Source organism: Echiichthys vipera (genome assembly GCF_963691815.1).
Source record: "Echiichthys vipera genome assembly, chromosome: 2".
Lineage (NCBI taxonomy): Eukaryota > Metazoa > Chordata > Actinopteri > Perciformes > Trachinidae > Echiichthys > Echiichthys vipera.
The window spans coordinates 2,464,463-2,480,085 of NC_139827.1; the positions used below are offsets into that span (position 1 = coordinate 2,464,463).

The window sequence follows — 15,623 nt, forward strand, 5'->3', positions numbered from 1 at the left end:
AGCTTCCCCAGTCACACACTCACACACACACACACACACACACACACACACACACACACACACACACACACACACACACACACACACACACACACAACCCTATGTTCTGTTGTACCACCCATGCCGCAGAGTAATATTTTGAATGACCGTGAATAAAGATGTTTTTGTATGATATTCAGCGGTTTAGTCGTGTTGTCTCTCATCAAGTCGTTCCTCTTTTTGGACAGATAGTGGGTTTTACTTTGACAGTGATGGCCACAATAGCACTATAAGGGCACACTCACACTGTGTCTCCGTACCGTGCCCAAACAGGTTTCACAGCTAAAGTCTGGTTCGTTTGACCAGTGTGAGTGCAACCGTATCGGGGCCTAGCTGCGGCCAGCTTGCCGTCCACGGCCCGTTTGGGAGAGGTGGGCTTTAGTAAAGCGTGTTTGCACGTGTACGAGCACGAGGCCTACGGCGGTTCTGAGGTCATTTCCTGTGCGCCTGTTGGGACGTAGAAAAAAGAAGGAGGGACCATGCACGGACATTTAAAACAATGGCGGTGAAAGGTTCACGTTGGTGTGATGCGGAGGTGGAGTGTTTACTGCAGATTTGGTCGATGAAAAGATTCAAAAACAGTCGACAAGACGCACAAAAACTAATAAAGGGGGAGGTTGAAACCCGTTGAAAACCAGGAAGGGCCTCATTTGCAGAGGAGAGGATGGAAAAGGAACCTTTCTTCCACGATGAGCTGGAGTCCTAGGGTGTACTCCCACTGTTCCTCCATACCGTGCCCCGTGCTTTAGGGTCCTTGTCCCCCCCTCCAGGCCCGTTTGTACTCACTCTACCTGGGCCTCGGAGAATGCTTCTTGCTGCCTATACGTCATCACGCAGTAACACGTCACACGCATTGATGACGTCATGGCGATGCGTGGCTTTGTTTCCAGATCTTTCCGTAGACCTCGGAGTTTTTGTGCGTCTTGTCGACTGTTTTTGAATCTTTTCATCGACCAAATCTGCAGTAAACACTCCACCTCCGCATCACACCAACGGTATTTAATCACAAAAGTACAGAGTAACTACTTAATGCATAAAGTAACAAACAGTAAAGGGGCTTTTTTTTTTTTACTGTAAAACCGAGTTTGTAATGAGGTCCCTTACAGAATCTGTATTTAACAGCCTGTAATTGTTATTTCAGCACAATGTTTCGCGCTCCTCGAGTGGGTGATCATAATTACAGCAATTAGGATCTTTCTCCCCTTCTCTTTATTCCTGTCCTCATTGTTTTTGTGTCTATAATGTGTACGTGTGTGTACGTGTGTGTGTACGTGTGTATGAGGCTGTCTGCGGCTGTTTTTGTCTGGTTGTTTGTCAGCAGGTATACGGGCACAGGATCTGAATAACAGCCGTCACATGAGGGGGTTTTGGGTGTCAGCACGGAGATGATCCATCAGTTACCTGTATTTGTGCCCAGCAACGTGCGTAAAAGTGGGTGTAATAGGTGCATTTCCACCTGCAGTGCACTTTCCTGGAGCTCTGACGTAGATGTGAGCCATTATGGTACACACACACACACACACACACACACACACACACACACACACACACACACACACACACACACACACTAACACACACTTAGTCACTCACTCAGTCAGTCAGTCAGTCAGTCAGTCACTCACTCACTCACTCACTCACTTACTTAGTCACTCACTCAGTCACTCACTCACGCAGTCAGTCAGTCACTCACTCAGTCACTCACTCACTCACTTAGTCACTCAGTCAGTCACTCAGTCACTCAGTCACTCGGTCACTCACTCACTCACTCACTCACTCACTTAGTCACTCACTCAGTCACTCACTCACGCAGTCAGTCAGTCACTCACTCAGTCACTCAGTCACTCACTCACGCAGTCAGTCACTCACTCACTCAGTCACTCGCTCACTCACTTAGTCACTTACTCAGTTACTTAGTCACTCACTCAGTCAGTCACTCACTCACTCACTCACTCACTCACTCACTCACTCACTCACTTAGTCACTCACTCAGTCACTCACTCACGCAGTCAGTCACTCACTCAGTCACTCAGTCACTCACTCACGCAGTCAGTCACTCACTCACTCACTCACTCACTCACTCACTCACTCACTTAGTCACTCACTCAGTCACTCACTCACGCAGTCAGTCACTCAGTCACTCACTCACTCACTTAGTCACTCACTCAGTCAGTCAGTCACTCAGTCAGTCAGTCACTCAGTCAGTCAGTCACTCACTCAGTCAGTCAGTCACTCAGTCAGTCAGTCACTCAGTCAGTCACTCACTCAGTCACTCACTCACGCAGTCACTCACTCACTCACTCACTCACTCACTTAGTCACTCACTCAGTCACTCACTCACGCAGTCAGTCACTCAGTCACTCACTCACTCACTTAGTCACTCACTCAGTCAGTCACTCACTCACTCACTCAGTCAGTCACTTACTCAGTCACTCAGTCACTCACACAGTCAGTCAGTCACTCACACACACACACACACACACACACACACACACTCACACACGCTCTTGCCCGTCCTGGATAACCACTCTCAGCCCCTCCACAGTGCTACACTCTGTTTTCCAGTCATTGCAAACGGAGCGCGGCGTCTCGGGAATGTGACTTAATGACATCTCAGGATGGAGCGCGGGCTGCTGCTTATTGCTTTGGGAGGGACTTCTTCATTTCCACAGATATTGAAACAGTCAGTCAGCAACCGTAGAAATGCTCGTACAAGCCCGGTTTGCCGGCTTTATAAACTTCCAGTGTCGCCTCTAAACAAAGTCGCTCCGTCTCAGTTAGCATTCAAAGCAGGTTCTCTCTCTGTTGGCACAGACCTACAGCACATCACACGGCAAGGGCAACCGTCAATTCAGTTCATTCATTCATTCAACTTCAACCGCTTATCCCGGGGTCGGGGTCGCGGGGGTGCTGGAGCCGATCCCAGCAGACATCGGGCGTGAGGCGGGGTCCACCCTGGACAGGACGCCAGTCTATCACAGGACACATAGAGACGAACAGAGACAGACAACCATTCACACCTACGGGTGATTTAGAGTCATCAATGAACCGAACACCTGCACGTCTTTGGACTGTGGGAGGAAACCGGAGAACCCGGAGAAAACCCACGCAGACACAGGGAGAACATGCAAACTCCACACAGAAGGGCCCAGGCCGGGATTCGAACCAGGAACCTTCTAGCTGTGAGGCGGAAGTTATCTCAGGACACTTTACAGAGTAGGTAAAGACCACACTCTATGACTTATTTATGATTTACAGAGACACAACAATTCCCCCGTAGAGTACGGTGGCGTTGAAAACCTTCACTATAACAGACAGGAACGTCAGACAGACCCAGCTCTGTGCAGGACGCACATCTGTCTGCACCGGAGAGAGGAAGAAAAGGAGAGAGAGAGAGAGAGAAAAGACAGACACAAAGACAGAGAGAGACACACTTCCAGAGATGCAAGCAGCCAAAGCGTAACAGGAACTATAATAATATCTATAGTAAAGTGAATATGACGTATATGTTAAGACAGTTAATGCAGCAGAACAGTAGAAACAAGCACAGCTAAGGTGATAGAATATGACAATGATGATAATTATGGTGGCAAACATGATCGACCGATGACCCGTCGGGCACCTTTCAGCCACAAGAGTGGGCGAAAGTGGTCACTGCCACTCCGATCCAGAGAGGAGAGATCTGTCGTTGGTGGTAGAGGTCAACTTTGGGAGTTTTCTGACAGTGTGATGGTTAAAACGGGTGCGGCGGTAAAATGAGAACCCTGTCAGAGCACGGACGCAGAACGCAACCTCTCCTTTCTTCACGGTTTGGTCTGATTCCTATTGGAGATAGATGCGTGTCTAATTATAACCATGCGGAACTAAAGACGACCTTATCTTATGATAAACAGTAATTAATGGACAACAAACTGGAGTGGACCACAAACACACAGGCAGTCAACAAGAAGGGCCTGAGCCGGCTTTACGTCCTGAGGAGGCTCAGGTCCTTCAACGTCTGCAACCGGATGCTTCAGATGTTTTATCAGTCTGTTGTCACGAGCACCATCCTCTTCTTCTTCTGTGGTGTCCTGGGGTGCGGGCATCAAAGCAAAAGACGCAAACACACTGAACAAACTCATAAAGAAGGCCGGGTCTGTTGTTGGCTCTAAGCTCGTCACCCTGGAGGAGGTTGTGGAGCACAGGATGCAAAACTGCCGGTGATCTCGGACGATGTCTCTCATCCCCTCCATGAAACCCTGGACGAGCTTCAGAGCAGCTTCAGCAGCAGATTCATCCAACCTCCTTCGACCTCGCTGCTTAAAGAACGCCACAGGAAACAGTTCCTACCTGCTGCTTAAAGAACGGCACAGGAAACAGTTCCTACCTGCTGCTTAAAGAACGAACCAGGAAACAGTTCCTACCTGCTGCCTAAAGAACGCCACAGGAAACAGTTCCTACCTGCTGCTTAAAGAACGCCACAGGAAACAGTTCCTACCTGCTGCCATCAGACTCTACGACGCTGCACAACAACGCTCAGGAAACACACTCACATCATTCAAAGTGACCTATCACTGACATGCACCTTTCTCTCTCTTGCACATTAAAATCCACACAGCACATTTAAATATAGTGCTTATCTGAGATACTGTACTTTTATTTTATTGTTGTTGTGGATCTATCTATCTATCTATCTATCTATCTATCTATCTATCTATCTATCTATCTATCTATCTATCTATCTATCTATCTATCTATCTATCTATCTATCTATCTATCTATCCATCTATCTATCTATCCATCCATCCATCCATCCATCCATCCATCCATCCATCCATCCATCCATCCATCTATCTATCTATCTATCTATCTTTCTATCTTTCTATCTATCTATTTATCTATATATCTATCTATCCATCTATCTATCCATCTATTCATCTATCTAGTTATCTATCCGTCCGTCCGTCCGTCCGTCCGTCCATCCATCCATCAGTCCATCCATCTATCTATCTATCTATCTATCTATCTATCTATCTATCTATCTATCTATCTTTCCATCCATCCATCCATCCATCCATCTCTCTCTCTAATGCAGCGTCGTTGTGCAGTACTCAGCAAATCACTGATGAATATTTAAAGGGAATATCTGAAAGTTGTTCATGTCTCACATATTAATGCTTACATCACACGGGTGCTTCTATCTATCTAAGTGTACCATGAGTGCATTGTATCGTGCGTGGCCCACGTAGGCACAGAACCGCTGTATTTCTGCTGTATGCCGCGTACCGACACACTCAATATCAAAGCGCACTAGGTTTACATGTCTGGACTTAACCGACACACACACGGCACGGCACGCCGCCGCCAAATTAACACTTTCAGAAATTTACCACCAAGTTCTGAGGGTCAAACACTTAATATCCTGGAGAAATTTTATTTTTTCACACACACACACACACACGCACACGAACACGCACACGCACACGCACACGCACGCACACACACACACACACACACACACACACACACACAGGCCTGAAATACATACATGCACAAACAGGACCTATAAACATGCAATTAGGGAGAGATGTCAGAGCGAGGGGGCTGCCAGTGACCGGCGCCCAGAGCAGTTGGGGGTTAGGTGCCTTGCTCAACAGCACCTCGGCAACCTCCAGCCACCAGTCCCAGCTCCATACATGGTCCACACAGGGACTTGAACCAGCGACCCTATGGTTCCCAGCCAAGTCACCTATGGACTGAACTTATGGAGGGAAATATAGGTAACAACCTTTTCTATTAAAGCAAATGCACTTCTCTGTATATATTGAGGGGGACACGCCTGCTGTCCCATGCAGATATATCAGCTATAGGCTAATATCTGCAGACGGGGCGACACGGTGGTGTGGTGGTCAGCACCGTCGCCAACCAGGAACCCTTTTGTTGTGAGGCGAAGGTGCTGACCACCGCACCAACTCACTTACTATTATTTGTCGCTTTGAAAGAGACAAGCACAATCGGCCGGTCAGATTTATTCAATGTTTGGAAAATAAAATTAACCTTCTGCATCAACTTTGACCCTCTGTCTTGTGTTCGCAGCTTTTCTATGCAATGAGGGATTCTAACGTTTCAGTTGCGTTGCAGTGATTCTGGTTGAACTCGCCTCTGATTGTCTGGTGCTTGTGATTCTTGCTCGTTAAACAGTGTTGAGGAATGTGTTCACAGTGTTTAATATTATCCAAACTGAAAGAAATGATGAAAACAAGCAATGAGACTAAAATAATATATTTCTGAGGCGGCACGGGGCTGTGGTGGTAAGAGCTGCCTCTTCACAGCAAGAGGGTTCAGGGTTCGGGGGCCCTTCTGTGTGGAGTTTGCATGTTGTCCCCGTGTCTGCGTGGGTTTTCTCCGGGTTCTCCGGTTTCCTCCCACAGTCCAAAGACGTGCAGGTGTTCGGTTCATTGATGACTCTAAATCACCCGTAGGTGTGAATGGTTGTCTGTCTCTGTTCGTCTCTATGTGTCCTGTGATAGACTGGCGTCCTGTCCAGGGTGTACCCCGCCTCACGCCCGTAGTCAGCTGGGATCGGCTCCAGCACCCCGCGACCCCGACAGGGACAAGAGGCTGAAGATGAATGAATGATCCATGCCTCTACAGCTGCTTTGAAAGTCTCCTCACGTGCTACAAACGGCAAAAGTTGAGCACTAATTATTTTGGGATAAAACGTCATTTATTTGAATTACCTAGAAATGTCGTGCAGCCATATGTTCGGATCTGACAGACGATACTCGCTGTGCTTTTTCACCCCGTACAAAAGTGCACAGAGCATGTTTGGTGATCAGTCATTACGAAATAGACAACTGCAACTGGCCCTGGCGTATCCGTGCGTCTACACATCACGTCTGTGCGAGGTCTGCTTCGGGACATCAGGGTTTTATTCCACCGCGGTGCCCCTCACCCAAACAAACGCAGAGTTTCGTATTCATGACACAGCCTGAGCACAGGGCAAAGAGCTCTTGCTCGTATCTTACACCTACACCCGCTCTTTTTTCTGGTCCTCACACACTTTTCCCGCACGTCAGCTTTGTCTGTGTGGCGGCTTCCTCTCTTGTTTTGTCTTCTTCCATATCTGCATTTTGTCTTTTCCCCCGTTCCTGTGTCATTTATGTCAGTTGTGCCCCGTAGAGGTACGACCAAATTACACCATTATACCATGATTGTAAATTACGCTAACTCATATTAATGTTGTAATTTGATTGAGTTGACCTCTACCTTGGTCTCTCACGCGCTGTCTGAGTGTGTGTGTGTGTGTGTGTGTGTGTGTGTGTGCTCCTGCGTGCATGTGTGTCTAAGCGTGGCTTGTTCCATAGCCCCTAACCGTCCATGACCTAAAAAGTTTGCTAATTGCAGGTGAGGGAGGACGCAGCAGCTGTTCCCCCAGATCCGCGGCCCTCCTGTCTCAACTGCAGCGTGACAAAAAGTCCTCCGCAATGCCCCCGAGCTCACCTGCTTAATGACAAAAAATGTTTTATTACGTTATTACCTGTCTGCCACTTTAGAAACACGTGTTACGGCGTGATGCAGATAGGCCGGCAACAAGCATTTGCGGGAGGCCCAGGTAGTGTGAGTACAAACGGGCCTGGGGCGCGGGGGGAGAGGGGCAAGTACCCTAAAGCCCCGGGCGCGGTGCGGACGGACAGTGTGAGTATCTGTCCTTTTGCAGACGGTTAGCTTAACTTAGCATACACACTGGAAACACCAGTGGAGTGTGGTCTGGCTACACAGGCTCATCAGTCTGGTACCGGAGGGTAAAGCTCAGCGTATGGGGCTTCACAAAATAGTTGGCGCAGGGCCGGTACATCCGGTAAACCAGACTAGTCCAAAAGTAATAACAATGCATCTGAAGCTCACTTAGTGACATGTTATCCTTCAATAAATGTCACGTTTTGTTACTCCATTTACTTCCTATCATACTCCATCTCACAATTCATTCAGTTTCCTGTTTCCACATCATGGTTGCTTCAGTTTAACCCTCCTGTTCTCCTTAGAGTCAATTAGACCCCATTCAATGTTTAACATCTCTAACTTCACACAATCTGTTTTTGCTTTATATTTAATAACTTTTCCCAATTCAACAACTGGGAAAACCTAAAATTAACATGATTATATTTTTGCATTGTCGTGAACACAAACTCCATCGGTGTTCATTTGGGTCAAGTTGATCATTTGGACGATATAATCATTATTATTTTGATCTATTTTACAATAAAAATATTCAGATATACGCGCTTCTGTCCTTGATAATGGAAATTGCTTTCATTCCAGATATTATAAGTAACACAAAATTGAACTTACTAATAATATATGTTACTTTAAAACACACATGAATATCCTTCAATACAGTTTTAGGTGAGATATTTGTTTCCTGTATATTTCCAAATACACGTATAAGAAGGTGTTTGCGATGCTGTGTTTAATTTAAAATGCTATTTAGGTCGTCAACAAATACACATACCTGAGTATCTGACATAAAAACATGAGCAACAACTTTAATTATGATCATTTTCTGCATGTTTAAATCGCTCGGGTCAAATTAACCCCAAGGATGAACATCGTTAGTACAATTTGAAGGTAACAGGAGGGTTAAAGACTAGTAAGCGTCTCATGGGGCAGCAGCACGAACTCTAACAGGTGGTGTGTGTTGGTGCGATTGCCATATTACATAATTTCAATGTAAGTTGAATTAATTACTCTATAGTAGCTTTTTGGAAATGTATGATTGTGTTAATTGATTCTAATTCAATACAGTTAAAGTCTGTAATTAGTCCGGCAGCACGCCGCAGATCCTGTATCAGTTTAGGGTCACACCGATGTTTATCTTCAAGGGAAAGTCCGTGTGCAAATGAGAACGCACCCTCCGCTGTATGCATGCTGCTAACAGACACAGTTGAGGGAGATTTATATTCCATGCACTGTGGCGAGGTCGCCGAGTTCGAACATTAACATGGCAAAATCAGTGTGTACCTCCACACCAGACGGGGGCAGCGTGGTGCTGCTTGAATCAGGCTGCTCCACTCCCTGTTCGCTCTCCTCCCTCCCTCCCTCCTCTCCTCTCCTCTCCCCTCCCTCGCTCGCCTCTCTTCAGTGATCACAGCAGTACTGCAGAGAGACATGCCAGCCACTTTGATCATCGCACCAGGGGAGGAGAGAGAGAGAGAGAGAGAGAAAGCGATGGAGGAAGGAAAGGAGGGAAAGAAGGAGAGAGAGAGAGAGAGAGAGAGAGCACATAGAGACGGGGTTTCATGAAGTAGGACATCCGGGCCGATGTTGAATTTGACATTTATTGTACAGCTGATGGAACGGCAGCTAATATAGAGCTATAGGGAGATAGAGATGGAGAGAGCAAGGGAGTGAGTGACTGAGTGAGAGAATAACATGAATATGTAGAGAGAAAGTGATCGAGTGAACACAGCGCGGTACATAAGTGGATCAACTCGTGTTCATCGTGCAGTTAACCCACGGGTGAAAAACAGTGTGACAGCACAAATAAACCCCAACATGTTGCGGTACACACTGTTCGCACCCTGAGGAAGTCTTGCCTGTGCTGCAATGTACTGCTGCATTTTCCACCACTCTTTGGCCGGAGAATCAGAGCAGCGGGGGCTCTCGATCTACCCGTCAGTCTTGGTTCCTACCCTCACCTGTGGTCATGAATGCTGGGTCATGACCGAAAGAACCAGGTCGAGGGTACAAGCAGCCGAAATGTGTTTCCTCAGGAGGGGGTCTGGAGTCTCCCTTAGAGAGAGGGGGAGAAGTTCAGCATCCGTGAGTAACTCGGAGTAGAGCCGCTGCTCCTTTGTGTTGAAAGGAGCCAGTTGAGGTGGTTCAGGATCATCTGGTAAGGATGAACCCTGGGCGCCTCCCTAGGGAGGTGTTCCAGGCACGTCCAGCTGGGAGGAGGCCTCTGCCTTTTCGGGGAACAGGGTCCTATAGGGGACCCAGGGAAAATAGGTATGACCTCAATGTTAGCAGTGCCTAGGCCAATTCTCGTTCATCTCTGCGGGCGCGTCAAGGCTTGCAAGCTAACAGGTAGCAAGCGTTGTTAAGGCTGGATAAGGAACATTCAACTGAACGGACCCCAGAAAATCCAATAACGATCTTTTCTTCCACAAACATTTTCCAACCCTGGAAAAAGACAAAACGCCCGGGGAAACGCTGCATATTCCTTGACAGTTTGTCAGCAAACCACAGTGGAGCTTGCCGGCTAACTTCAGACACATTTGCATCTGTCCCACAATGCCCATGTGGGGCAGGTCATTTGAGTCCAATAGAAAAGTAAAGGGGACGTTGTTTAATTTGGCTAACTTTGTGTTGCACCACATTCAGGGTCTTTACCATCAGAGGTTTTCAAGACAGGTTCTGTGGGTGATTCCTGTCCTGGAGGGCCACTGTCCTGCATGTTTTAGGTTTCTCTCTGCTCCAACACACCTGAATCTAATGCTGTGCTCGTTATCAAGCAGCTGAAGCTCGTCACAGTTTGATTATTGTTAGACTCAGGTGTGTTAGGGCAGGGAGAAACCTAAAACATGCAGGACAGGAAATGCACACCTCTGAGTTAAATGGTAAAATCATGGGTGTCAAGTGATCCAGTAAAGGGCCGTGTGGCTGCAGGTTTTCATTCCAGCCAAGCAAGAACACACCTGACTCGACTTACTCGATCACCTGAACTGTCTTCACACAGTTGATTTGTTGGACCAGGTGTGTTTTTGATTGGTTGGAATGAAAACCTGCAGCCACGCGGCCCTTTACTGGATCAGTTTGACCCCCATGGGTTAAATAAGGGCGCACTCACACTCTCCGTCCGTACCGCGCCCCGTGCTTTAGGGTACTTGTCCCCCCCTCCAGGCCCGTTTGTACTCACACTACCTGGGCCTCGGAGAATGCTTCTTGCTGCCTATACGTCATCACGCCGTAACACGTCACACGCATTGATGACGTCATGGCGATGCGTGGCTTTGTTTCCAAATCTTTCCGTAGACCTCAGAGTTTTTGTGCGTCTTGTCGACTGTTTTTGAATCTTTTCATCGACCAAATCTGCAGTAAACACTCCACCTCCGCATCACACCAACGTGAACCTGTCGCCGCCATTGTTTTAAATGTCCGCGCATGGTCCCTCCTTCTTTTTTCTACGTCCAAACAGGCGCACAGGAAATGACCTCAGAACCGCCGTAGGCCTCGTGCTCGTACACGTGCCCACGCTCGTGCTCGTACATGTGCAAATGCGCTCTACAAAAGCCCACCTCTCTCAGACGGGCCGTGGACGGCAAGATGGCCGCAGTTATGCGTGGAGCGGTTGCACTCACACTGGTCAAACACACTAGGCTTGACCCGAAAAACCTGTTTTGGCCCGGTACGGAAGGACAGTGTGAGTGCGCCCTGAATGACAGTTCCCAGCTCACCTTGCTGCTATCCCTCTCTCACCTTCTAATTTTTTTGTAATGACCTTTAATATCTGTCTCTCTCTGGTCTCTAACGTTTTCAGACCAAACACGATACAACAAAGAGTCGTTCTGTTCCCTACGGGGGGGTTCAATTTTTATTCGTCATCAGGACTTGATGCATCCAAGTTCAGAATCATTCAGTTTTGGCACCTTGAAAGACATTACGCTTTTTTTTAAATTCTCATTTACAACAACACAACGCAAAAACCAAAGAACAGGAAAAATGAGACAAAGAAAGAGACTAAGGCTGTGTGAGAGTTCAAAGGAACCGAGAGAAAATTAAATTAAACCAAAAGGCAAGTTAAAAAAAGCCTTTATACCTTCTCCGGAGTTGGTTCGTCTCTTCGTTTCAAGCGTAATGAAGCCTCAACCCACTCGAAGAAAGTAAGAAAAGAAAAACCGAAGTCGACACAGTACTGTAACATTAACTTCTATGTTGTCACCCCCACTGCCCTTACATGGTATCATTGTTCAATTGTTCAAAACATAGGTTCCTTAAAAGCAGATCGGATGATTTTTGATTAGCATGCATGTAGATTCGTAATCTTTTGGAGTCACTTAGCTTCACCTCGCTGGTAGCCACGTTCTCTCACGCACCGCTTTGTGTCTTTGGCAGCAGTGACGTCTCATTGTCCACAGTCTTCTTCAAGTTTGCCGAGAGATCCTCGTTTACCCAGAGTTCTCTCTTCGCTCCGTCTCTTTATGGAGCAAAAAAACCAAAAAAACGGGGTCAACGCTTCACCTCGAGTTGACCCGGAACATAGAGGGCTGCCAGGGTTTCGGCGGAAGGCCAAAATATATATTTTCTCGTTGTAAAAGAACGTGATGATGTGTCTAACACTAACCAATATCAGTTTATCGAGTAGGCCGAAGCCTTTGCCCTTTCAAACGAGCCGGTCACGAAGAATCCTCAGTCTCGGTTTGGTTTCCACGACGACTTGATTTAGTTTCACGTTTTTTTTTCCTCGTTGATATTTTTGCGCCAGGGAAGTCTCGTCATGATTTATTAACATATATATTCATATATTTATATATAATCAATACATATATTAACTTATGTTTTTGTTTTTTGTCTTTTTTTGCGGCCTGAATCGCTCCCTGCTAAAATCCCACACCGCAACGGTTCACAGTATTAATGCGAATAAAGAATGAAATCAAGAAGATACAGCAACTAAAGAAAGGAGTGGGGTTTAAGGGAGGTTAAGGTGTGTGTGTGTGTGTGTGTGTGTGTGTGTGTGTGTCGGGGGGCGTGTGGGATGGTAGTGTGAGGGCGGGATCATAGGCGGGGCCGAGGGGTCGACTACGTCCCCTTTTCATCAGACTGAGGAAGAGTAAAAAATATAAAGTTCACCTTTTAACGGGCAGTCTGGCCCAGCCCACCGCTCCACGCCTCCACAGCCCCGAGACAACCACCCCCCCTCCCCACTCCTCTTTCCCCATCCTCCCCCTCAAATCTTTACAAACAGGTTCAAAATTTGTTAAACAATGGTAGATGGGAAAATCATGCATGTTTCTTTTTGTTTCCTTTTTTTTAAACAGAAACTCAGCGATCGTCTGAGGTGCTGCGGAGCGTTCGGGACTTCCCTTCCGTCGCCTCGCCCCTCACTCCATCCATCCATTTAAGCCCCCTTCTCCACCTCTTTCCACCTCCTTACACCGTTTTCTGCCTTTTACCGCCTCCCCCCAAAATTCCCTCTGAATTTTTTAGTGTCTGAGGTCCGTCTATCAGTTTCATACGGGTGTGGTGCGTCGGTTGGCGGTGTTGCCTGAGTCTTTCAGGTCCTTCTGGATGCAGTTGTGGACCTGCAGGAAGTTGTGGTCCCTCTCCGTGGAGTTATAGGTGGCTGTCGGGGTGCCCGTTTGGCCCTTGGGCAGCGTGTACATGGACAGCTCGGTGGAGGGCAGCGTCCCGAAGGCCTTCAGGCCCACCGGCGATGCCTCGCGAGAGTGCGAGGGATCCGTGGAGCGGGACGAAGAGCGTGAGCGGCGTCGGTAACGGTAGCGGTAGCTGGGGATGCGTGTGATGGCTGCGCCTTGGAGGTAGTCGGCAGCCCGCGCCCCCACGCGCAACTCCCGATGGCGGTCGATGAACATGTGCACAGCCAGCACGCCCACCATTTCGGCCATGATGAAGGAGAGGGCGCCGAAGTAGAAGGACCAGCCGTAGGAGTAGCTGTTCTTCTTGGAGTCGCTCTTGGAAGGGTCCCCAGCGTTGGCTGATATGTACACAATGATTCCTATGATGTTGCTCAGGCCTGGGACAGGGAGAGAGGGAGAGAGATTAGATCAAATTCAAATACAGCCAAACTCTTACTCAAGACGGCCCACGCACTAAAACAACCCAAAGTCATCATAGTTATTATCTTTGTCAGCAGAACCAAAGATAAAGAGTTGACTTCTCAGCTTTGACTGCCACAGAAACTGGCATTAACATTAAAGAAGCTTCAGACGTGTTCACTCTCAGTGGTCATCAGCCTCCTACATGAGGGTTGGAAGGGGCCTAGAAGGCGATTATCATCTATTGACATGTTTACGGCGCTAGGATCACTTTTGTATGTAGTTTATTAAACTTTTGTTTGTACTTTGACTCCGTGTCCGTGTCTGCATTGGGTCCACCCGTTTTTGTGTGTTATCCCTGCACCGTTCATGATGACGTTCCTGACTCGCTTCTGGTTTAAAGCCAAGTTTTTATTGTTGTCATACGATGAAGACGACTGATGAATTATGGCGTTAGAGAACTAACCAACCACTGTGAGCGGCGTCTGTTGTAGTTGATAGATCATGTTTCCAAAGGCAAGATTTCAACCGTGGCTGCAGCCAGAAGTTTCTCTCTCTCTCTCTCTTTCTGTCTGATTTTCCCAGAGCTCTCTCTTCCACTTTGAGATGCAAACTGGGGCAGATCCAGCCTTACACTTACTTCCTATATTATATCTGAATATCTGTCTCTATAGGCTATCTCTGTAGTTCACTCTCCTTAGTCATTCCTCCCTCCAACGGTGCTCAAATTCATTGCCACTCTCGCTCAGCTGTGTCACCATCTCTCTCTCTCTCTCCGTTCATCCCTCTCGCTATTTTGATCGTCTGTCATTCTCGTCAAACCTCACATCACTCTGGCTGCGTGTAAGAACAGACACGTGGACAGACAAAAGAACAAATGTGCAGACAAACAGGGAAAACAATACTGTATAAAGAGATGGAGGTGTGAGGACTGTGAGGGCCTGATTGAGATGGATCAGAGCAGAAGAGTATCAGGGACACCTTATTTTTAGAGCGTAATCCCAGTGGCCTCCTCTTAGCCTAGCAACAGGGCGAGAGAGACAGACACAGACGGCGAGAAAGAGAGAGAAACGGAGAGAACTGCATCTCTCACTTCTGACTCGGAGGGGAACTAGTTATCTAGCGCAGCACAGTAGGCCATGGCCTAGAACCAGAGTACGAACGCACACACACATAAAAACACAAAAAATGCTTTGGCAAAACGGCAAAATGCGGTATCTTCATCTCCCTAGCTTCATCGGGAGGCGACCGTACGCTACACACACGTCAAATGCTATGCAACACATCACCTGGTGGTCAGCTACTCTGTAAAGTGTCCTGAGATAACTTTTGTTATGATTTGGCACTATGAATAAAATTGAATTGAATTGAATTGAGTCTTTAATTTTATTCTACACACCGGTGAATAACCATGCACGGGTTTCCTTCTTTTAGCATTGAGCAGCTAAAGGAGTTTAATGGAGACAAATAGCTAAAGAAGTGTAAACATCGGACTAACGTTTATCCGGTTCAAGTTGACCTTCAGGGCTACACGGTGGTGTAGTTTTTAGCACTGTCGCCTCACAGCAAGAAGGTTCCAGGTTCGCATCCCGGCTGGGGTCCTTCTGTGTGGAGTTTGCATGTTCTCCCCGTGTCTGCGTGGGTTTTCTCCGGGTTCTCCGGTTTCCTCCCACAGTCCAAAGACGTGCAGGTGTTCGGTTCATTGATGACTCTAAATCACCCGTAGGTGTGAATGGTTGTCTGTCTCTGTTCGTCTCTATGTGTCCTGTGATAGACTGGCGTCCTGTCCAGGGTGGACCCCGCCTCACGCCCGATGTCGGCTGGGATCGG

General features: G+C 47.5%; 1 protein-coding gene across 1 annotated transcript in view; it reads right to left on the reverse strand.

Moving 5' to 3' along the window:
* Window positions 1-13,247: 13,247 nt before the first annotated feature.
* The window catches only part of cacng2b (calcium channel, voltage-dependent, gamma subunit 2b), a gene marked incomplete at its 3' end in the record, with an annotated part of 68,856 nt that continues 66,480 nt past the window's right edge, over window positions 13,248-15,623 (reverse strand). Inside the window, exon 4 of the mRNA XM_083926181.1 lies at window positions 13,248-13,771. Within this exon, the coding sequence (XP_083782307.1) occupies window positions 13,248-13,771 (524 nt within the window). The remainder of the gene's footprint in view (window positions 13,772-15,623) is intronic.